This window comes from Carettochelys insculpta, chromosome 2, assembly GCF_033958435.1.
Source record: "Carettochelys insculpta isolate YL-2023 chromosome 2, ASM3395843v1, whole genome shotgun sequence".
NCBI classification, from domain to species: Eukaryota; Metazoa; Chordata; order Testudines; family Carettochelyidae; genus Carettochelys; species Carettochelys insculpta.
The window spans coordinates 66,042,433-66,068,020 of record NC_134138.1 but is presented as its reverse complement, the minus strand read 5'-3'; the positions used below and the strand labels follow the sequence as shown (position 1 = coordinate 66,068,020).

Below are 25,588 nucleotides of genomic sequence, written 5' to 3'. Positions count from 1 at the left end.
CTTAGTGTAAATAGCTTTTTTTTTTTGATGCACTGATTGTGGTGTACACTTGCCTAAGAGTGACTCCGACACTTCATGTTCAAAGTGTTTGGGGGAATCACATCAAAAGGATGATTGCTCAATCTGCAAAACTTTTTAAACAAAGAACGTTAAAAGACAGAACCCAGAGCTTAAAGGAGTTTGTCATCCGTGGTGCACAGTGCACTGGCACCAGGGTCAGTGCTGGGATGCCTATTTCTATAGAGCCATTTACCCCCCTCACAGGAAATATCTTGGCAAATGTGAGTGACTACTAGTTTACAGTCCTCACCTTTGGGCTTTTGGCTGCTGGAGGGTGTTCACCAAATACATGGCAGTGGTTGTTGCCTTCTTCTGCAGGAACCATATTCAACTCTTCCCATACGTGGATCAAGGACCATTCAGAGCCCCAAGTTCAAGAACACATTTCACTTATAAAACAGACTTTCACACACCTCAGGCTTCTCATTAGCAAGGCAAAGTCCACTTTGATGCCGGTACAAAGAATAGTGTGTAAGGGCACTGCTGGACTCAACACAGGCCAGAGCATACCTCCTGGTGACAAGGTTTCAAGCAATGTCCAACATCATAAACAATTTGCTCCGCTTCCCCACCACCACAGTAAGGGGCTGATTCTTGGACACATGGTGGCATCCCCTTCATCGTTCAATATGTGATTGTTATAAACAGCAATATCTGTTGGTCAAAGTTAACTTGTATAGTCAAAGATAATACATAATTAATTTTAATTGAATGTACATATAATACATCATTAAGTACTAGGAGCAGCATGCTCTGAATTTATAGGGCTAATTAGAATTAATGAAATATTAAACTATGTGTTTTGTAGATTGTAACATCTAAATTACACTTTTACTCTATTATTTAATTAAAACTGTTAGTAGTTGAGTAATTTGATCACAATTTACTTGTAATGAAAACAGAAGGCATTTTGTAGTTTACAGTCTCTGTTTCCATATAAATCTTTTAAAAGCTGATTTATAAACATGATGAAATAATTTAAAGATAAATGTAAAGACAAATATTTTGGTAGTTCCTTGATCATTATTTACCAGTACCTACATATGCTAAGCTTGTAAACTAACCCTGTACAGTAAGAAGAGGAAAGTCATAACCCCTGTTGGCTCAATATTTTCCTGTCCCTCATGAATTGTTAAATGTCTTGAGCGCTTGTCTGTGGAAGGTCAACACTGCCGCAGTTGATCTTCCAGAGTTTAATTTAGCATATCTGATGTCTGGGCTCTAAGTTGAACTCAGAGGGCACTTCTGTTGGCGCTAGTACTCCTGCTTCTCACCAGAAATAAGGGAAATCAACAGGACTGGGGAAAGGTGGGAGGGGACATGGCTTCATACTTTGGAAGGGACAGGGCAAAAGGGGTGGAAGGCTGGGGCCTAGGCAGTCAGCCCTCAGAGCTGGCCTGATCACAGTGCTGGCACCGCCACACTCCCTCACAGCCACATGTACTAGCGGAGCAGTGCTGCCGAGCACTTCAAAGGGGCCTGGATCTCCCATCCCTGCTGGTGCTACTTTGGCAGAGGCAGTGGCTGGAGTGATGGGCCCCTTTGAAAAGCCAGGCCTGGGTGCAACTGCCCTCTTCATCCCCCCTGTTTGCAGGTCTGTCCCAGACAATGGGAGCTGCAGAACCAATGCTTGGGGCAGGACAACATGAAGAGCCCACTGGCTGCCCTTGCTTCTGGGAGCCATGTGGAACCAATGCACATGCAGTGGTGGACAAAACAAGCCTCCATCCCCACTCCCTGACTGGAGCACATGAGCAAGTCAAGCATCTGACCCCACTCTCTGGTTGATGAAAGGCTGGATATGAGTAAACGGTGTGCCCTTGTAGCCAAGAAGGCTAACGGCATACTAGGGTGCATTAGGAGGAGCATTTCGAGGAGATCTAGAGAAGTAGTTATTCTCCTCTATTTGGCACTGGTGAGGCCACGTCTTGAATATTGTATCCCGTTCTGGGCCCCCCAGTATAAAAAGGATGTGGATGTTTTGAAGCAGGTTCAGCAGAGGGCAACAAAAATGATTGAGGGTCTGGAGCACAAGCCCTATGAGGATAGGCTGAAGGATTTGGGCTTGTTTAGTTTACAGAAGAGAAGACTGAGGGGTGATTTAATAGCAGCCTTCAACTTCCTGAAGGGGAGCTCTAAAGAGGATGGTGAGAAACTGTTCTCAGTGGTATCAGTTGGCAGAACAAGGAGTAATGGTCTGAAGTTGAAGAGGGAGAGGTGTAGGTTGGATATTAGGAAAAACTACTTCACCAGAAGGGTGGTGAAGCACTGGAATGCGTTGCCTAGAGATAGGTGGTGGATTCTCCATCCCTCGAGGTTTTTAAGTCCCGGCTGGACAAGGTCCTGGCTGTGGTGACTTAGTTGGGGTTGATCCTGCTTGAAGCAGGGGGCTGGACTACATGACCTCCTGAGGTCCCTTCCAGCCCTATGATTCTGTGATTCTCTCTGTGTTCTGAGACGTTTCCTGTATTTGTCTCTACAGTGTGGTAGGGTGGGCTCCAGATTTCTGGCGTGTGTCTGGGCTTGAGGGTTGGAATGGTTTGGTATTTCCCCTATTCCTAAGGTATGTTTCTTAATCACAGCCGTTAACTTTCAAGCATTTCCAGGTGGCTGCCTGATTCTAGGTTACTGATACCAGTTCTTGATCCTTAGATGGGTCTACTGTAAGGTGGGTGCACAACTGGCTGGATAGCCATACTCAGAGAGTACTTATTAACGGTTCTCAATCCTGCTGGAAAGGTATAACAGGTGGGGTTCTGCAGGGGTCTGTTTTGGGACAGGTTCTGTTCAATATCTTCATCAATGATTTAGATATTGGCATAAAAAGTATGCTTAGAAAGTTTGCAGATGATACCAATCTGAGAGGGGTTGCAATGGAGGATAGGGTCTACATTCAAAATGATCTGAACAAATTGGAAAAATGGTCTGAGATAAACAGGATGAAGTTTAAGAAGAACAAATGCAAAATGCTTCACTTAGGAAGGAACAATCAGTTCCACACATACAGAATGGGAGATGACTGCCTAGGAAGGAGTATGGCAGAAAGGGATCTAGGGGTTATAGAGGACCACAAGCTAAATATGAGTCAACAGTGTGATGCTGTTGCAAAAAAAGCAAACATGATTCTGGGATGCATTTACAGGTGTGTTGTGAACAAGATGTGAGAAGTCATTCTCCCGCTCTACTCTGCGCTGGTTAGCCCTCAGCTGGAGTATTGTGCCCAGTTCTGGGCACTGCATTTCAAGAAAGATGTGGAGAAATTGGAGAGGGTCCAGAAAAGAGGAACAAGAATGATCAAAGGTCTGGAGAACATGACTTATGAAGGAAGGCTGAAAGAACAGGTCTTGTTTAGTTTGGAAAAGAGAAGATGGGTGGGTGGGGGAATGTGATAGCGGTTTTCAGATATCTAAAAGGGTGTCATAAGGAGGAGGGAGAAAACTTGTTCTTCTTGGCCTCTGAGGATAGAACAAGAAGCAATGGGCTTAACCTGCAGCACAGGAGGTTTAGCTCGGACATTAGGAAAAAGTTCCTAACTGTCAGGGTGGTCAAACAGTGGAATAAATTGCCTAGGGAGGTTGTGGAATCTCCATATCTGGAGATATTTAAGAATAGGTTAGATAAATGTCTATCAGGGATGGCGTAGACAGTACTGCCATGAGGGCAGGGGACTGGACTCAATGACCGCTCAAGGTCCCTTCCAGTCCTAGTATTCTATGATTCTATGATTGATAAGGGTCATGGACTGCATAGAAATAATGCTAGTCAATGGAAGAGGAGACACTAAAAAACATAGGTTCCTAGCTTTCTGTACCTTTTACTGTATAAAAGAGGAATTGTTACTCAAACAAGATGAATCATTCTTGCTGGGGTGTGCAGAAGCAAACTCCACATGTTCCCTGCACGTTCCCCATTCCTTGAGAAATCAGCCTTGTGGTCCACTACTTTTTTCTCCCACAAATAAATTTCACCTCGTTCATACTGTTGATCTGTTTGGACCTACAAAGTTACCCTAACTGAGTCCTCAACTTTGAAAAACGAGTGAAAGTTCATAAAGTATCACAGTAACTTATAAGTGGGGTGACTGTCTGTCCGATTTTCACTGGGACAGGTCCTGTATTTTAGGCAGGTGTCCTGCCTTTTTTAAAAAAATAGGCTGATTGTCCCATATATTCACTCCCCTTGTTGAGCTGCCCTCCCCCCAAGTCAGTACAGCTTCAGCTGCAGTAAAATCAGTCAGGAGCTGGCCAGACAGCACATGCAGCAGGAGAGGGAGCCACGGGCTCTGCCATACAGGTAAGGCAGGGTACTTTGGGGGCGGGGGTAGGGAAGTGTGTTTTGTCCCTACCTCTAACATTTTGAGGGGTACCTGGTGCCCCAGTAGTGCTGAGCAGCCTCTCCATGGGGCAGCTGCCCCTGCAGCTGGGGAGACCACTGTGAGGAGGCAGTCCAATTCCCACTGCAGAACAGCTTCCTGTGTAGTTGATCCTTCCATTCCCCATGGGGCAGCTGCCTCTGCAGCTAGGGAGCCCCACCTACACACCCAGAGAGCTTTCCCTTGGGGAGGCAGCACCATTGCTGTCACCCCAAGGCATGGGGCAGCCACAGAGTTCTTCTGTAGGGCGGCACCCCATTGCCAGTGCCCCAAGGTGTGGGGCAGCTGGGGAGCTGAACCCATCAGGTAGCCACCATCTGCAACTGAGGGGGGCACATGGCAGAGTGGCAACCCCATTGTCTGTGAGCTGAGACGTGGGGCAGCTAGGGAGGTCCCTCATGGGGTGGCAACCCTGTTCCTGTTGCCCTCAGACAGGGGCCAGCTGGGGAGGTCCCGCCATTCCTGGCTGCTGGAAGCATGGGGCAGCCAGGAGCTGTAGCCACCCACACAGCTGGGGCACACCTGCTCCCCCCGCCACAGGGCAGCCACTGCTGGAGCCGGGGAGCAGCCCTGCAAGGCAAAAGCCCTGTTCCTGGAGACCCGCAGAAAGGGGCAGCCAGCAAAACCCCTCCCTTCCACAAGGCATCCGCCCCTGCAAGTGGGGAGCTCCTCCGTGTTCTGGTGCCCCGTGGCATGGGGCAGCCAGGGAGATGCACTTGCTTGGCAGCCACAGCTGGGATGTCCCCCCTTCCAGGTGTCCTGTATTTGGCACAGGGAAATATGATCACCTTACCTATAACAACAAATGTTAATGGGAAAAAATTCAAGGGGGATTATTCCAAACTAAAAAGCCTACATATATAATTTAAGGACTGTGTTATGATCATGCTTGTTAAACAAGAATAGTATGAAATTAAAATCTATGAACCAAAATTGAAGTATTGGAAATTAGTTTGTCAACTAATGAAGCGTAATGAAGTGATTGGCTATTCTGACCACCAAACTCTTTGTGGATCCTCGAAGAGAGTTTGTGGGGAAAAATTGGCTACTGGAGGCAGCTGTTTCCTCGGATCCCAGAACCATTTTTTTATCCTAATACTGAAAGATGTCCTGACTAGGCTGGGCCATGAGTTAGCCTGATGAGGTGCCAGCTTGGTCTGAATCACAAACACCACATGAGAGGTGGAAATGGGGTGGGGGTGTCTCATCTTCTCCCTGTCCCCAAATGAGTCCTTTCCCTTTCCTTACCTTATTTTGTCTTCTTTCCTATCTTCTTTCCTTTTTCCTGTCTGATTAGAGTCTGGCTTAGGTAGGCAAGACTGCATAACCTGAAACATTGAAAGAGAGACCTAAAAGCAATGCCCTCAACAGCCTTATGTTAGAAGAAGTTTGTTAGGTCTCAGAGTGGCTCACAAGACTGTGTGCTGTGCCTGTGCGTTTCCTGCAGTGAGGCTGCAAGTTAATGCCAGCACCTGAAACAGAAGTTTTTTTTTCTCTGTTATTCTCTTAGCTCTCCATTTGTGTGTGTGTCTGTCTTGTTTTGTTTTCTGGAAAGTGGAATTGGACTTAAATAACAAGAGCAAAAATGACGTATCCAGTCAATTGCAATTAACTACTCTTTCTTCCTCAAAAAGGACAGTCATTATGGTCTTCAATAACATCTAAGAGATTATCAGACAAACTTGCTTTTTTCTAGTAAAAGCTCTCTTCAGATGAAGTCCAAGGGAAGAAGCAGTACTATTAAAATAAAAACCTTAGTTATTTTTTCTATTTTAAACACTGTAGCTTGTTTTTCCTTCTTTTCCTGTGTGTTTAATTGAAGTTTTACACAACCATATTTGGGAGGCTCTGATATCCTAGGTACTATTCCTACTCCTAGTAAGAAATAGGCCTTCTCTTTGAGTTAGCTGTTTCAACAGTTCAGCCAGGAAATGATGGAAAGCGAATCCAGTGTACAACTACACTGCAGTAAGAGCCCATTATACTGGGCCTCATGGGGGTTTTCATAGATCAGGCTGCAGTCCAAGCCCGAATATCTATATTGTGATTTTTAGCCCCACAGCCCAAACCAGAGTCAATGGACCTGGACCAGCTGCAGCTGTGCTGTATGGCTTTAATTGTTGTGTAGATGCACCCATGGAGGTGAAACAACTAATCTTGATTCATTTTCAGTGGGGCCTTGGCTTCTATGATCGAAAAGTTTTTGAAACAGGACTGGGGGGCTCTAAATTTACCCCAAATGACTCAGCCATGGCTATACAGCTGTATATAGCTGTATCAAGTCACCTGACAGAATATGAAATGAGTACCTAGGAAGAGGTCCTGCATAAAGGGATCTAGGATCATATCGTGGGTCACCAAATAAATATGAGTCAACAGTGTGACGCTGTTGCAAAAAAAGGAAACATCATTCTAGGCTGTATTAGCAGGCATGTTGTCAGCTCTACTCTGTATTTATTAAGCCTCTGCCGGAATATTGAGTCCAGTTCTCGGCACCATATTTCAGGAAATATGTAGACAAATTGGAGAAAGTCCAGAGAAGACCCAAAATGATTAAAGGCCTAGAAAACTTGACCTTTAAATGAAGAATGAAAAAAAATCATTTTTTTTCTTTAAGTTGGGGATGGCTGGGAGGGGACATACATTTTCGAGTATATAGAAGGTTGTTAGAAGGAGGTGGGAGAAGAATATTCTCCCTTATCTCTGAGGACAGAGCAAGAAGAAATGGGCTAAAATTGTAGCAAGGATGGTTTAGGTTGAACACTAGGAAATGCTTCTTAACTTTCAGGTGTCATTAAACACTGGAATGTGTTGCACAGGAAAGTTGTGAAATCTCCATCACTGAAGATTCTTAAGGGCAGGTTTGACAAACACCTGTCAGAGATGGTCTGGATAATATTGAGTCCTACCATGAGTGCACTGGACTAGACTGGAAGACCTCTCAAAATCCCTACCAGTCCTATGAGTCTGTGATTCATACTCCAGTGGCCAAGCCATGGCACCATGCTGTTTCCCCAACTGACATGAACTTCAAGTTTAATATTAAGGTCATGATGAAAGGTTGTCAGCCTCTGTTGTTTTAAGAGCAGAGCCTTGCACCAGGATCTTGATATTGACAGATTTGTTAGGCCAATATTGGAGTGAATTTCAGTCTTTCTCTTGCTGTGCCTTATCATTCTCTTCTTGCTGGTTAAATTTGTGGTCTCTTGGCTTGAACTGCACAGCAGTCACAAATGCCTGTGGGGAAAGAGGCAATATGTCAGGTGGGTAAAGAATTTCTGCATGAGTGTTTATAATAGCAGAAGAAACTGAAAATGATTAGTCTATCAGTGGAATGGTTTCATTTGCTCATGTAAATGAAATATCTGCTGTGAAGATACTTCTTTGTAAAGGGAGTAATGGTAAAAGGAGGTTATGCTTCCCCACCCAGTTTAAAGATGGAGCCGAAGACCAAAGGATTAAAACAGCAGCAACAGCAACATAAGAAGCTACTGGCTGCAATGCTTTCCCAGGACTCTTTTGATTCTGTCCAAAGCACAGCTCCCTCAGTGACAGAAGAAGATATTGACAATGAAGATGATGCAATGGAACTGCTAGGTAATTAAAAGAGTTAATTCAAGCAAGTATTTTTTTCCCATACTGTTTCTAATATTGTATAAAGTGGATCCAGATTGTGCTATCTGGAATGTAGATGTAAATCTGCAGTAGATGCATGGAAGTTAATGGAGTTATTGCAGCCTTTTATCAATATTAGATTGTATAGGAAAAATTCTAACGATGCGCTCTAGCTGTCAGTCCACTGTAAAATATTAAAAGTCTCAGGTGTTTAAGCTAAGGTAATGTCATATATTTTCTCTTCCATTTTATATATATGTAGTGTGCCTATACATAATGGTGAATTTGATCCGAGTAATGGTGTAGTCTAGCTGCAAATAGAGGGGAAAATATTAGTTTTCCTTACTGAGCTGGTTTTAATGATTCTCTTTTATTAGGATGTATTGTGTGATAATTTAGGAGTTTGTATTCCTGGCAGATGCATTGGAAATGGGGAGAGAGGCAAACATGGCCTCACATTTTTTACATGCCTTAAGCATGAAAGATGCAGGGAAGGGGTATAGAGGAGCAAGTGGAGCTGGGGCCATGGCTCAAGCACCAGTGAACCCCCACCCCCACTTCTATGAAATTTCTGTCAGTCCTGGTTCTTATTACATTCTTTCTTCCGTTCTGGAGTTATTTACTATCAAGGGAAAGAAGGGAGTAGTACAAGACGATTAGTTACTCTCTTTTTTTAAAATGCTCTAACGTGAAATGGTTAAAAGGAACTACTGACTTCAATATTTCTATATGCTTCATTTGACACAATAGACCTTTTGTGACAAATCATAATACATGAATGTGACCTTTTAAGGACATCACACCCTTTTGTTTTACAAGCATTATAATGAATTGATAGCATGAGGGGAAAAAGAATAAAGCACAATCTGACAGTAAAAGGACAAGCAGCACCCTTTTCTGTAGACTGTGGCTCCATGATTAGATGATTGCTGTATAATTATGTTGCAGTTACTTTGTTATTTCACTATGCATACTGCATGGTAATTTAATGTGTAACTCCCATGTACTGTACTTTTGCATTTTGTTATCAATGTACCATTTTAATATACAAGGGAGACCAAACCAGTGGGTTTGATTACTCTAGCTCAAAGGGGTAGGCACATTGTGGTGGTTCCACTAATGTTAGGTTGTGGATGTGGATTTATTGCTCCATTGAATTGGTTGATGGTTACAACACTTGTGTTGTGAAGGATCTACTGAATGTAAGTGTGACACCTGGGTAGATACAATGTATATGGAAGTAAATACTCTAAGAAATAGAAAATACTTACATTGAAGAACTAGATAAACTTTTAAGAATCAAGTTGTAAATTTGTGATTTTTTTCCAATGGAAGGTATTTATTCTCCATTTCATCCATGCTCAAACTGCAGAAACACTTTTATTTTAGGTTTCCACATTTTGCTTTAGGCATTTTTAAAAGTTACAATGGTGTTTGATTAAAATGCTTTATTGTTAATTATAATACATAAACTGAAACTTCATTTTGTCTTGGAAGCACAAAATAAAACAAGTCATCTGACAAATGGTAGGAGATTTTTCTTCAGCATTTATACAGTGCTAAGGAAAATTTTTAAAAAGTATACCTTTCTGTAATAATCCCGTTTATAACAACATACCTAATTCACCATTGATAGAATGTGGTCATCTTGTTAGTTGGCTTGGGACAGTGGTCAGCAACCTGCAGCTCTGGAGCCATATGTGACTCTTTAAGGACTTTTTTTTGTGTTTCCTGACACTATAATTGCGAAGTAAAATAAACAAAAAACAAAAAAACAAAATACCTCCTGATTATTTTCCATCAACAGTGAATGTGTAAACGCCCAACAATGAACAACTCGTATCTAACAAACAATATGTGATCTCAAAACTCTGGGTAACTCCCCCTTTAATATGTGGGTTATGATATTATATCTGTGTTTTGAGCATGTTACTAATAAATTCTTGATTTTGAAAAGGAAAAAGAAGCTTGCGGCCTTCCTGCTGTGAAGGGCAACACCCATTTTAAGAAAGAAAACAAAGTAAACGTGAAGTAAAATTGGCATAATTAAAGGTGGATTGGAATGGCTTCAGAGAAGAGGAAGATTGAAGATAACAGAATTTCAAACTGAATGGACCCAATCCCTTACACTTACATTGTGTTTAGCTAGGCTCCCTTTATGTCTCCTTTGCAAGGAGAAATTCACCAACATCAAAAAAGAAAAAAAATGCAACCTTGAGAGTCATTTCCTCAAAAAAACACACTACTTTTGCCAAACAGTGTGCAGCTGGAGGTTTCAGAAAATAAGCCAGGGAGTAGGTGCTATGCAAAGCAGAGCAAAGTAAGAACACGTTTTCTAAATGGGTGGAATCACCTAGTAGTATAACTGTATCTAGTTTTGTGGCAACTCAAGAGAACGTGAAATGAGGAAAGCCATTCGTGGATGGCAAATGTATTAAATAGTACTAAAAGTATCGGAGCAGCTGTATATTGATTGCATAAACAAAAATGAAATTATTCAGAATCTAGCATCCTCCAGAGAGAGAGAAGGTTTGGGAGTGAAGGTCAGAAAGATCATGGTACAAACATACACGTAAAGTGTGAGGAAAAAGAATATGCAAAAAGTTTGTGAATGTCCTGCAGTAAATATGTATTGCATTACAAATCATTGTGCACTGTTCTTAAAAAAGGGGTTACAGAAAGTGTGGTTTGATGTTATTTATTAAGGACACCTCTTGTATTCACAAGCAAATGAATTATTGAGCTTTTTACTGAATTCAAAAAAAGGGCACTTCTTACTATTTTGGTTCCTGACCTCTGGCTTGGAAGATGCCTACATCAATCAACTTGCAGGATCAAACGGATATAGTTTTGAAACAATGTTTCCATATGCCTTATACAATTTTTTTCTATTACAATTGTCATTTTTTGTTGAGAGTACAAGTTTTTGGTTAGATGTAAGTGTAAGGATTACTTTACTGCAGAAAAGAGTGTGACAAAATGTCATGCTGTAAAAAGCATCTTATTTTCTTTTGAAGCTAACAGCAAAGAACTTAATTTTTATAAGCAAACAAAAGTATCTTTCATTGCTGTATTGTCTAGATCAGTGATATTACAGTAAAAGGACTGAATTTTTATATTCTTTAAAGTATTAATCCATTAATTACTGTAATACTTTTTATGCAACCAGTATAGTACCTTTACATGGCTTTTTGCCATCACTCACATGCTTTATAAAACAGATAGATTCCTTTTACAGTTAATTCTTCGTTGCTTATTCAAAACAGTTATTTTTATTAAAAATGGGATTTTGATTCTATTATTAGGATTGTATTATTCTAAGTAGTTCTTCACTGAAAATTTTCATATAAGTACTAAGATTAAGAAATTCTAATTTATCAGTAATTTTTGTTTTAATGGCTAATTCAAAAATTCCAAACACAGTGCCTCAAAATTTGCATCTTGGAAGAACAACTTCTGCTATTTATAATGATTTATTTAAACAAATACTTTGTTTTCAGTTGAGCAGTGGTTTAAACTGTTTAAATTTAGCCAGGACAATCAGTGTCAGAAATTGGTTTGTTGAATTAGCCATTAAAACAAAAAATACTGATAAATTGGAATTTCATAATCTTAGTACTTATATATGAAAATTGGTATTTGGCTATTTGGCACTGGTGAGGCCACGTCCTGAATATTGTATGCAGTTCTGGGCCCCCCCAGTATAAAAAGGATGTGGATGTTTTGAAGCAGGTTCAGCAGAGGGCAACAAAAATGATTGAGGGTCTGGAGCACAAGCCCTATGAGGATAGGCTGAGGGATTTGGGCTTGTTTAGTTTGCAGAAGAGAAGACTGAGGGGTGATTTAATAGCAGCCTTCAACTTCCTGAAGGGGAGCTCTAAAGAAGATGGTGAGAAACTGTTCTCAGTGGTATCAGTTGGCAGAACAAGGAGTAATGGTCTGAAGTTGAAGAGGGAGAAGTGTAGGTTGGATATTAGGGAAAATTACTTCACCAGAAGGGTGGTGAAGCACAGGAATGCATTGCTTAGGAAGGTGGTGGATTCTCCATCCCTCGAGGTTTTTAAGTCCCGGCTGGACAAGGTCCTGGCTGTGATGACTTAGTTGGGGTTGATCCTGCTTGAAGCAGGGGGGCTGGACAAGATGACCTCCTGAGGTCCCTTCCAGCCCTAGGATTCTGTGATTCTGTGAAAATATTTTTACTGAAGAGTATTTGTTGTGCCATGATTTTCAGTTAGCTACCTTGAACTTATTTTCATATTTTGATGCATTAGGAGGCTCACAATGAAAAATAGCTATTAATTGCTGTACTGTATTGGTGCAGACTGTCATTCCCAAGAAGAAAACGCTCATGAAACTAAAAAATAAAAAAAGTATTGATATTCATGGGTACAAGGTGTTGATGAGATTTAAGGAAATGATACTAAGTCTAGGTTTACACTACTGTGGAAGATCAGCCTCCTCCGGGTCGATCTTCCCTGGTTTTGTTTTGCATATGCACAAAATGATGCTTTCCGGTCAATCCTGGAACTCCTTACAAGCCTCAAGGTTTAAGGAAGGTCGACGGGAGAAACATGGGTTAATTTCCAGTGAATTATGAATTTAATTGCAAAATGATTCATCATCTGTCTGTGATAGCATAATTTTTCAGATTAATATTCCTCTGAACCTTAAAGACAATAATTATAAGGACTAGTATGCTCTGCATTTTTTTAAAAAATAAGCAGTACTGTAGACTCTATACTAAAGCTGTGGTGGAATGTAATTTATGGTATGAATTAGCTCCATGGTAATCTTATTTCAAATACCGGAAGATTTGTGTTTGTGTAACTATCACACTAACTGTACATCATTCAGCTTTTTGATTGCTTTGTGTATGACAGTAGACATGGATAACTACACTGGGGGACATGTAAAAACTCTAGCGCAATCTGTCAGATTAAAAAATATAGTAAATATCATGCATGGTGAAATATCACGTCAAATAAGGTGATGTGAGTTGCTGGAGGTCTTTTACCATACCTGTGATTCCAGAGACAATTAAAAATTATGATGAGATTATATAGCATCTTTTTGCTGAATGGTACTTCATATATTTGTCTGGCAGTTACCAGATCTTGCGAGCTTGCAGAATCTGTTGGTGTAACCAGGGACCATATAGTAAATATCTGAAGTTATAGTTGTGGACAGATTTCACACTGAAATAGTAATTTGTTTGGTTCTGAATTTGGGATTCTTGGGAGCTGTACTTAGCACATGGTACTTCACTTAGCTTTTGCTCATGCTTTTCTGGATACTCCACTGTACTTCTCTAGCTCTTATGCTCCGTGTTGCTGAGTGTCATTTCATTTCCACCCACCCTCATTACCCCCTGAAGCACAGGACAAGTTGAAATAATCATCTCCAAAAGTATTTGGGGTATTAGATACTTGGTTTTCTTAAAATGTTAGTGTACTCATTAGAGTTATGGTTTGTACAATGCAACACCTACCATATCCACAAGTTACGTTGTTTTTGTATGAATTTCTCTCTCTCTCTCTCCTGTGCACACACAGAGAGAGATAACATAGTTACTCTATTTTTTTTTAAACTAGGGACTTTTTCTTCCTTTAGCAGAGCTGTACAGAAGGGGTTATTTTTAAGATGAATCTTAATGATCAGGCACTTAGAGCTTTCTCTGTATAAGACTGAGTTTAAAACAAAATGAAATACCACGCAAATGAGAGAGATCTGAAAACTCTGGGATTTGCATAAACATCCAGGGTGTGTCTACACTTACATTCCTCTTTCGAAAGAGGTATGCAAACGGGGTAAATGGAAAATGCAAACGTGGTATAAATTTGCATATTCAGCACATCATTTGCATATTGTAATTTTGAAAGAGTGTCTTTTGAAAGAAGAAAGCCAGTGTAGACGCTGCTCTTTTGAAAGTAAGCCTCATCTTCGAAAGAATCCTTCCCCTTAAATAAATAAAAAGCTCTTTCAAAATTAGAATATGCAAATGAGATGGTGAATACGCAAATTTATACCTTGTTTGCATTTTTTATTTGCGTACCTCTTTTGAAAGAGGAATGCAAGTGTAGACACACCCCCAGAAATTGAAAACAGATATCTGATGAGACACAATTATGTCTTCCCACTAGATCACCAGTGGTGGTTGTCTTGAGGTTTGGGAGGTACAGCTGCACTGCTGCAAAGTTCTGCTGCCCTTTGTGAAGCATCTTCAGAGATATCTTTCTCTCTCTCTTCCCCCCCCCCCCCCACACACTTAGGGCTTCCCTATGGTTCCTCATTCTCTGTCTCCTTCCTTTGCCAACCGCTTTCTTCTAGTTGATTATCAAGCCAGACCTTTTATTCCTTTCATTTTTTATTTTTTCTCTCTCCCATTGCTCTGAATCTCCAGTGGACTCTGTGCCTTTTGTTGTTCAAAAGATTTGCAACCCCTTTAAATGGATCTTGTCCTCAGTTCTCTTATCATTTAATCAATTTGTTCTCTGTAGTGAGCCAATCGTTATTCTGCAAAGAGTCCTTCAGGACAGCACAGAGTGTCTGGAGCTGTTAGAGGACATGGATGGCCTTTCAGTAGCAGCAATCTCTAACTGCATTTTATGTTGTTCTGCATAGTGGTGAAGGCTGGCATTATAGCCCTTTGATGACTTGGGCATCACACCACTGTCCTCATTATGTTGCACTGAGTTTAATTTAAAAAAATCTGGACATTCCCAGTTGCATTGTGAGTTTTAGCAGCTATGCAAATAAAATGATGTGCATTATCATGTCTGCTACATGAATAGTCTGTATTAAAACTTAAACATCCAGACAAAATCTGTACAGTTTATTTGTTCAGCTTCTGCTGACAAATTGTGGTGGGGGGAGCGGGGATCATCCCTTGTCTAGAATGTCTGTTTGTCTAGAATCACCCCCGAACCCCTTTTTAAAGTACATTTCATCAGCTGTTAGCTGTTTTCAGTTCACTTTTATTACAGCAGGCAATGTATCACCCTAAATGCTTTAACATCATTAATTATTAGAAATGCTTCTGATTTTTGAAAACAACATATGTGCAGTCTCAGACTCTTTGTGGTGTTGTAGCAGCAACTGCAGCTTAAACTGCAGCCAGGGAGGTTTAGGTTGGACATTATGAAAAACTTCCTAACTGTCAGGGTGGTAAAACATTGGAATAAATTGCCTAGGGAGGTTGTGGAAACTCCAGCATTTGAGATATTTAAGAGGTTAGATAGACATCTATCAGGGATGGTCTTGGTGGTACTTGGTCCTGCTGTGAGGGCAGGGGACTGGACTCGATGACCTCTTAAGGTCCCTTCCAACTCTAGTGTTCTGTGATTCTACTCTGGGCTAAAAGTTAAAAAGGCATGCGGATTTGCTGGATTGAGATCTGAAACAAGAGACTCTAGTGAGTAGTCTGATCTAAAAAGTTCACTGGATTCAATAGAAATCTTTCCTTTGACTTGACTGGGCCTTGTATCAGGCACTCTGCTTATACAGGGGAGACAGTGAAAGTGTGCAATTGAAAAAAGAGGAAAAGTACGGTTTCTCTATCTTTTTCAGTTGTGGTAATCTTAAATGTTGCTTGTCAAAACAGTTGCCTGTGTCTGTCTGCTGAGGTAGGAATTCTACTGTTTTTTTGTCAAGAAACTATAAGCTTTAGAATAAATTCATTTATTTTGATTTTCGTTTGCTGCAGCATTGCAATTCACTCACTGAATCATTTTTGGGTTGACACATGGATTGATAATGAAGTTGAATGCTCTGCAAGTTACTGGGGTGGATGGAAGAAAATAAGAAAATTTACAAGCTTTTTTGGTAGCTAAAGTTATTACATTTTTGAGTTGAAATGAGATGTGCATGAGTTGATGAAAAACAATTAAGAATGTTGATTTTCTGGAAATATAAATGTCCTTAAAAACAAACACAACAGCTGTTTATCAACTTCTGAGAATGAAGAGTAATGTAATTACAAAATCAGGTTGCTTCTTTTCTCCTTGTACAGAAATAATGCATTTTGGTAGAGATTTAGACAAGATGGCCTAAGTAGTCCCTTCTAACTCTAAGATTCTAACTAAAATCCTGAACTGTATATGCTTTGTATTGGCTTGATATATTCATTTTATCTCTGTATATATCTGTCTCTCAGGGATTTTTTAAGGCAGCAATTAATGTGTTTTTACATCTTGAGAGTTAACATAAATGACTTCACAGTATGTGACAGTACGAGAGATCAATGGTGGGGAGGGAGTTCTGCAGAAAAGATAGTACAGCCTGACTCTTTCTTCCCCTTTTTTGGTGGTTGTGGTGGGGGAAATCACCTGGATATGGGAGGGCGTGGTTCTTGCAGTCAGTCCACTCCTGGTCTCTATCTTCTCACCCGCTTTTCCCATGAAATTGCAGGAAATGTGAAGAACTTGCCTCAGGATGATCTGGCCCCATACATTTCCAGGTTTATTCCCATGTCAAACAGATTCTTTCCTTTTCATTTCCTTGCAGGGTTTATGCTTTTTCATAATCTTCTCTAAGCCTAAATCAGGGTCTGCAACCTGCATTTCCAGTGACACGTGCGACTCTTTAAGGACTTTTTGTGGCTCCCAATACAGTACAAAGTAATAAAAAAAATTCTGGATTATTTTCGATAAATGCTGAATGTCGCAAAGGCCAAAATGAACATCTTGGTTGTCAGTTCATAATGAGTAAGACATCTTCATGTCACCCTCCTATTTGTGAGTCTTTTGACAGCTGATCAGCCCAATTCTGAACCTGCAGATCTTTTCATAGAAGAGGCAGGTTTTATTAGCTGTTGGAGGGGCACTGGGCAGTTTTGATGCTCTTTTCTTCTTCTCCACCTCTCCTTGTCTGTACTGCGACAGGGCCTCTCAAATTGTGCCTCCCCCTCACAGATTACCAGTCTTCACTCAGGATGGTCTTGGACAAGGTTCTCCCAAGTGTCGACACAGATGCTGCACTTTTTCATGTGTGCCTTCAGCACGTCCTTATATTGCTTCCACTGGCCCCCAATGCTCCTGTCCTTCCTCCAATTCAGAAAATAATCTATTTTGGGAAGCAGTGATCAGACATCTGAACCATGTGACATGACCAACCAAGTTGTTGATGAATGATAATGGCTTCAATGCTGGTCTTTTTCGATTCTTCCAGGATGCTGGTGTTCTTGTGCCTATGCTCCCAAGAGAGTCTCCTGAGGCAGTGTTGATCATATTGTTCAAGTACCTTCAAATGATGCTTGTATGTTGTCCAGGCTTCACATGCATGCACTGTACAGTATGCAAGGAGCTTTGTCTTGGGATAGAAGTCCCACTTGTCTAAGACACTTTGTCTCAGGCGGGTGAAAGCAGAGCTTCCATGGCTCAGACATTGCTGGATTTCCACATCAATGTCAACTTAGAGGAAAGATGCCTTCCAAGGTATGGGAATGGCTCTTTAAGGACTTCTTTGTGGCTCCCACCGGTACCATTTCTAAGTGTTTAAAAAAAAAAACACTTTAGATTATTTCCGATTAGTGGTGGATGTCTAAAAGCCCAAAATGAAAAACTCATGTCTGAATAGCAAACGATATGTGATCTGGAAACATTGGATAACTCTACCTAGCATCCTCCACAGAGAGAGATGATTTGGGATTGAAAGCCAGGAAGACAGTGGTACAAACATACACATAAAGTAGGAGGAAATAGAATATGTAAAAAGTTTGCAAATGTCCTGCGATAAACATATATTGCATTTACAAATTATTGTGTGTGCACAGTTCTTAAAATAGGGGTTACAAAAAAGTTCGGCTTGACATTATTTATTAAGGACTGTCTGGTATTTGCGTGCACTGTGGCTCTTGAATTATTGAGCTTTTTTTTTTTTTTTTACAAAATTGGAAAAAATTGCTCTTCTTGCTATTTTGGTTGATAACCCCCTGGCCTAAGGATATCTTACTGGATACATGATACATTTGTACTTTTTTTCAAAGAAGCATTATTAAATTTACCCATTTTGGTATTCCTGTGTTTAAGAGCTGCAGGTGAAGATTGTACATGGAAAAATGTAGATTTGGCCCACAAGTGTCATTAAAATCTTTACAAATATTGTCATTTTGAAAATTTTTTTTTTTCTTGTGAACATGTGGAATCATCTTCATCACAGCTCTAGCATGGTAGAGAACTGAAACATTTCAGAAATCATCAGAGTGTAGAGTTGCAGTCATTTCCAGCCCTCAAAGGCCTTTTGTTTTTGTTTAGTTTATTGGTAACATTCAGTTTCTTAATCTGCACATCCTGGTTTTCAACTTCTCTTTCAACCTTAATATTTATATACTGTTTATGGTGTTTCGGAACAGATGTCTCTAAAATTGTTCATAAATTTGAGAGAATATATTAATGAAGGTATTGTTAAAATTAATGAGAACTTGATTTTTTTTCTGTAAGTCTAATACTTCTATATGCCAGCTTTTTAAAGCATGTAAAGGTGAACACAGCTAGACGATAACTCTAATTGAATTATAAAAGGTGAAATAAATGCAGTCAAGTTTTAGGACATAAACTTTTGTGAAAGGCCATTGAATTTGCAATCTCTAGGTTACATGACATCTCTGCATGAAATCTATAAATGTTTTGGTTTAATTAGCTGTGGTAGCTAGCAATATTTTGTAAATAATTCTAATTGCAGTCAATAATTTGAGCTATCGTAGTCTAAGAATACACTTCGACAGCTATTACATTTCTGCGTTGCCTTGCTTATCATTTGGTTTTTGTTCAATGAAAATACCATACTCTTTGGTGAAACACAGGATTAAATTTCAAAAAGGATGTCAGCAAATTGGATGATTGGTCTGAAATCAACAAGGTGAAACTCAGTAAAGTGCAAATTACTTCATTTAGGAAGAAAATATCAAATGCAACTACAAAGTGGGAAATAATTGGCTAGGAATTGATAAGGTTGATAAGAATCAGAAATTGAATATTGGAGTTGAATGACGTACTGGAGTTGCAAAAAACCCTAATATATCAAGAAGAATATCATTTATTTGACATGGGAGTAATAATTCAACTCTTTTCTTCACTGGTGAGTTTGGAATATTGTGTCCAGTTTGGATGCCACAATTTAAGAAAGGTGTGGACCAACTGGAGAGAATCTGAAAGACAAATAGCAAAAGCAAGATGTTTAGAAAACAGGATCTAGGAGGAAAGATTGAAAGAACTGTGCAGGGTTCAGGCTGTCAGATTAAAAATTGTAAGCATATCAGTAAAATGCTGTGTTCAAGGCATATTTATGTGTGCCTTGTGATTAGAGAAACTAGTCGCTCCAGGCTGACAAATCCTCACCCAGAACAGAAACAAGTACCAGAAGGTGGTATAGAATAACGGGGCACTACTTACCAGAGTAGACCCACCACAACCACTGGCTCCAGCTATGCAGCAGCATCCAGACCTGTGCTGACTTTGGTAATCTCAGAGGAATGTACGAGGGTATGAAGAAGGCATTAGGACCCACCCAGAACAAGATGGCACCTCTGAAATCCAAATCTGGTGAAGTCATCGCTGACAAAGCCAAACAGGTGGAGCGCTGGGTTGAGCACTACTCCGAGCTGTACTCACGCAAGAACGTTGTGGTTGACGCAGCCCTCGATGCCGTTGAGCTCCTACCAGTAATGGACAAACTGGATCAGGAAACCGACTGTGGATGAACTGAAGAGAGCCATCGACAGCACTGCAGCAGGAAAGGCCCCTGCCCAGGATGGTACACCACCAGAGGTAATCAAGTGTGCTATGGACACACTCCTGGAACCCCTACATGGGCTACTGTGCCTGTGCTGGAAAGAGGGTGAAGTTCCACAGGATATGCACGACGCTAACATTGTAACGTTGTATAAGAACAAAGGAGACAGAAGCGACTGCAACAACTACCGTGGAATCTCCCTCCTAAGCGTCACTGGTAAACTGTTCGCTTGGGTCATCCTTGGCAGACTCCAGAAGATTGCTGAGAGGGTGTACCCCGAATCGCAGTGTGAATTCCGCGCAGAGAGGTCTACCGTTGACATGGTCTTCTCTCTAAGGCAGCTGCAGGAGAAGTGCAGGGAGCAGAGGAAGCCACTCTACATAGCCTTCATCGACCTGACCAAGGCCTTCGACTTGGTCAGCAGGGATGGTCTGTTCAGACTGCTCCACAAGATAGGCTGTCCTCCACGGTTACTCAAGATGATCCAGTCGTTCCACGAAGACATGAGAGGAACCATCCAATATGACGGCGCATTATCGGATGCTTTCAGAATCAGGAGCGGCGTCAAACAAGGATGCGTGCTTGTTCCGACATTGTTTGGGATCTTCTTCGCACTCCTCCTGAAGCATGCTTTTGGATCTTCAACAGAGGGCATCTTGCTGCACACAAGATCTGATGGGAAACTGTTTAATCTTGCAAGGCTGAAAGCTAAGTCTAAGGTGCGAGAAGTCCTCATCAGAGACATGCTGTTCGCAGACGATGCTGCTGTAGTGTCTCACACAGAAGACCAGCTTCAAAAACTACTGGATCAGTTCTCCAAAGCGTGCAAGGACTTTGGGCTTACCATCAGCCTAAAGAAGACAAACGTACTCGGTCAGGATGTTGCTGAATCCCCATCAATCAGCATTGACAACTATATGTTAGAGGTCATCCATGAGTTCGTGTACCTCGGGTCCACCATCACTGACACCATGTCGTTGGACACTGAGCTAAATAGGAGGATCGGAAAAGCGGCCACAACTCTGTCCAGACTCAGCAAGAGAGTGTGGAATAACAACAAGCTGTACACTCACACCAAAATGCAAGTCTACAGAGCCTGCATCCTCAGCACCCTCCTTTATGGCAGCGAGACTTGGACCCTGTATGCCCGCCAGGAAAAAGAGGCTGAACGTCTTCCACTTGCACTGCCTCAGGCGCATCCTTGGAATATCATGGAAGGACAGAGTGACCAACACTGCCATCCTCGAGCAAGCTGGAATCCCAACCATGCACACCCTCCTCAGGCAGCATCGGCTCCGCTGGCTTGGCCACGTCCACAGGATGAATGATGGAAGGATTCCAAAAGACATCCTGTATGGTGAGCTAGCCTCTGGCAAAAGACCTCCCAGACGCCCCCAGTTGCGCTACAAAGAGGTCTGCAAGAGGGACCTCAGAGAGGTAGACATCGAGCTGGACAACTGGGAAGAACTAGCAGATGACCGCAGCAGATGGAGGCAGGGGTTACACAGGGGCCTTCGGAAGGGCGAGATGAGGATCAGACAGCTAGCAGAGGAGAAGCGAGCGCACAGAAAGCACACTAAGGACTTGCCAGACACCCACCACATCTGCAAGAGATGCAGCAAGGACTGTCACTCTTGTGTGGGTCTTCATAGTCACAGTAGACGCTGTAAATGAAGTCCTCAATTGAAACTATAAAGGGTGCGATCCATAGTCTATACAGACTGAAGGGTGCCTACTACTACTACTAGACCCACCACAACCACTATCTGGACACAGTGACTGTTCCAGTCATTCTGTGTGCAATTTGCATATCTTTTTCTAACAGTTCGCTGAAGTCTAGACACAGCCCTGGTGACCCAACTTCACCCTTCCCCAGCATCAGGTGTTCTCTAGTATTCTGCTTACACAGAACTAGATCATTTTAGAAAAGCACTGAGACTCTGCATTGCCATCGCAGAGCATGCCAATGGTCAAGGCATAGCCTCCCAAAGAATGTCTAAGTGGGTCCCAGACTGCATACTGGAATGTTATAAAGTTTCGAACCTTGCTCCCCTCCCCCTCCCTCTCCACAGGTTGTTATAGCTCACTGTACATGAGCTCAGGCCATCTTCTTGACCTTGTTAGTGGAAGGACATCTGGAAAGCTATAGCATGGCAATATGTTCATATGTTTGCAACTCACTACACTCTAACTCTTGCACTAGTCAAAGACACAACCATGGGTCATGTTGTATTCCAGAGGTCTCTAAAGTTAACCTCTTTGCATCAGTCTCTTCACTGATTATCGCTCATAGGTCATCCATGTGTGGAATACATGAGAACCATCATTCAAAGAAGAAGAGAATGTTACTTAGTTGTAACTAGAAGCTGCGTCTACACGTGCACGCTACTTCGAAGTAGCGGCAGCAACTTCGAAATAGCGCCCGTCGCGTCTACACGCGTCGGGCGCTATTTCGAAGTTAACTTCGATGTTAGGCGGCGAGACGTCGAAGTCGCTAACCTCATGAGGAGATAGGAATAGCGCCCTACTTCGACGTTCAACGTTGAAGTAGGGACCATGTAGACGATCCGCGTCCCGCAACGTCGAAATTGCTGGGTCCTCCATGGCGGCCATCAGCTGGGGGGTTGAGAGATGCTCTCTCTCCAGCCCCTGCGGGGCTCTATGGTCACCGTGGGCAGCAGCCCTTAGCCCAGGGCTTCTGGCTGCTTCTGTGGCAGCTGGGGATCTATGCTGCAGGCACAGGGTCTGCAACCAGTTGTTAGCTCAGTGTATCTTGTGTTGTTTAGTGCAACTGTGTCTGGGAGGGGCCCTTTAAGGGAGCGGCTTGCTGTTGAGTCCGCCCTGTGACCCTGTCTGCAGCTGTGCCTGGCATCCCTATTTCGATGTGTGCTACTTTGACGTGTAGACGTTCCCTCGCTGCGCCTATTTCGATGTTGGGCTGAGCAACGTCGAAGTTGAACATCGACGTTGCCGGCCCTGGAGGACGTGTAGACGTTATTCATCGAAATAGATTATTTCGATGTTGGCTGCACGTGTAGACGTAGCCAGAGTGTCTTTGAGATGTATGGTCTCTATATATGTTTTATCATCTGTCCCTCTATCCCCTTTTCTTCAGACTTGGTTGAACAACAGGTCAAAGGGGAACTAGGGTGATGTCAACCCACACAGCTCCTTATAGCCCCAAACGAGAGCATGGGAAGATGCACAATGCACATGCAGGTCAATGAACATGGCTTGGAAACACTTCCAGACTCAGTTGCATTGTGTGCATGCACTCCCACTTGTGCAATCCAGATAGGGACCACACATCTTGAAGAACACCCAGTTACAAATAGCTTCTCTTCTGGAATCAGCTGATAAGAAACCAGAAAGTGACAAATTTAAACAAACAAACAAGGGTGAGCAAAGAAGAGTTTTGAAACCTGGGGTACAGTGCAGTTGACAGACTGAAGTAACAGATTGTGAGCATGTCCTCTGGACATAGTTTCTCAGGGGAAATTATGGGACTGTGAGTGTGTTGGGGGTCACCCTGTGGTCATCTTTAAGGTTGGTAAGAACCAAGGGATATCTAGCTTGCTGCAGGAAACAAACATAGCTTGAAGTAACTTACACCCTGAAGGATGTTTGGCTGTGTCTGCTCTTCGAAGCGGGCATGGTAATCAGCCAGATCGGGGAATAATAATGAGGTGCTGTGATGAATATGCCGCACCTCATTAGGCTAATTCTCACCATGGCAACTTCAAAGTCGCAAACTTTGAAGTGCCGGCATGCCGTGTTGGCAACTTCAAAGTTGCCATGGCAAGAATTAGCCTAATCAGGTGCTGCATATTCAAAGTTGCAAACACAGCATGCTGGCGCTTCAAAGTTTGCAACTTTGAAGTTGCTGTAGCGAGAATTAGCCTAATGACGTGCTGCGTATTTGTCAGAGCACCTCATTATTTTTCCCTGATCTGGCTGAGTACCATGCCCCCTTTGAAGAAGGGGGCTAGTGTGGATGCAGCCTTTATGAACAGTCCAAGTTGGAGGCTACTGTAGCAAGATACCCCAGGTGAGAGACCTGGGATGACACAACTACTCATGGTCTGGACTGCGCTTGTATTTCACAAACCCCTATTTTTTTTTTAATCCTGTTGTTCAAACTATTTTTATGATGTATACTTTTGGTATATCAGCTCAGACAAAGAAAATATATGAGCCTGAGTCTCTGCTTGGGTAGTGCTGTTTATGAGCCAAATTCTCCACAGATGTAGCTCCAATAACATGGACAGATTTTGTCTGGAGTAAACTTCTAGGCAATTTCACTTTCATATTCTCCAAATTCTTCAATACTAGTATTGGTGTTTAACATTTTTTAAAAAGTTAACAAATCCTGGTTTTGGAAAAACTTACATTTTACCTGACATATTACCTCACATGTCTCTTGCCAGAAAAAATATGCTTTAAGAAAAAAAATCTAAGGCCAGGTAGATAATGTAACTTATATTTTTCTTAATAATCATGATTGTAAAATATCAATGTGTACCTAGTAAAATATCAATGTGTAAATACTAATAGTATAGTATTTACTTTAGGCCCGAAACTTGCATTGGTAAGTGGACAGGGAAGATCCTTCAAAGCTTAAACATATTTTTCTCTATTTTAAATGGTTTCTAAGAAGAGCAGGCTCCCATGAAATTCACCAAAAATAATGACATCTGTTGTGGCTTTCCTTCATTGCAAAGTTAAGTCATGTATCTTTGAGTATTGACCCTAACTTGAGCCCTGTCCAGTCACAAAAACCCTCAACTCAGGCCTTGTGGCATGTTTAACTAGAATATATTAGAGTATGGACAAAATTCAAATGAGCACAACTTGTCAGCTGCTAGCATCACCACTCTATAATGTGGACACAGGCTAGAGCTACTCAAGTCTTGCTAGTCTTTCAGTGCCTTCTCACAGATCCTCCCATGTGCCCAGAAAGGACAGACAGTTCTTCCACAATTCTCTAGGAAAGAATTAATCGAACAGCGAAGCTTATTGCAACACTGAGAACAATAGGATGTACCCCAAGAAGTCTTACAGCTACACATAGGTGAATACAATTTCATCGTGAATATTGCAATTTGACCATGCTCACTAGAGCTCTGTAATTTGAAGGGAGTTACTCTAGCATAGATAATTTAAATTAACTCTGCTGTAAAGAGTTATATATGGACCTAGTTAGGAGTAAATAAATAAGGGCTGAGTTAGGAGTAACTCATCTTGGCATATTCATTGTTTCTATTGTAATGGATTAGGAACTTCTGCCTCTCAGAGGTCAGGTGGTGCTTTTATTGTGCATTGTGCTTTTCGTACTCTTAACACAGAACGGGCTAGATACTGCCCCCTTATTTTAGCCAGTTCACATTGACACCAATGGGATTTTGTCTAAGTATTCACTTCAACATTGAGTCTGATAAACTTACTTCCTATATATATTAAGCCCTATTTAAAAACAATTTTAAAGTACATGTTTCTTGTGTATGTGCTTAAGGTCTAACTTTGGAAATAGTCCTACTGATAACAGTGGGACACCTCACATTTTTAAGTGGTATAGCTAGTCATAAATATTTACAGAAAAGTCTGAGCTTAATATTCTCTCTCTCTCAATTTTTACTTTTCTCAGAACATTTAACCAACAAACATTAATTACTGGTTACGATTACTTTCTCAGGTGTGTTCTCTTTTTAAATACTGTGTCCAATATAAGGGGATAAATGCATTTAATTATAGTTATTTGCTCATGAGCTGATGGAATTGTGTGTATTTGTGGGTATAAGTATGCAATTTTGGGGT

At 41.5% G+C, this 25,588-nt stretch overlaps 1 protein-coding gene across 2 annotated transcripts in view; it reads left to right on the top strand.

Annotated features, from left to right (window-relative positions):
* Positions 1-25,588, top strand: part of C2H8orf34 (chromosome 2 C8orf34 homolog) — a 253,423-nt gene that overhangs the window by 101,002 nt on the left and 126,833 nt on the right. For both annotated transcript variants that reach the window (XM_074985740.1, XM_074985739.1), the window contains exon 7: positions 7,863-8,029. In XM_074985740.1, the coding sequence (XP_074841841.1) occupies positions 7,863-8,029 (167 nt within the window). The remainder of the gene's footprint in view (positions 1-7,862; positions 8,030-25,588) is intronic.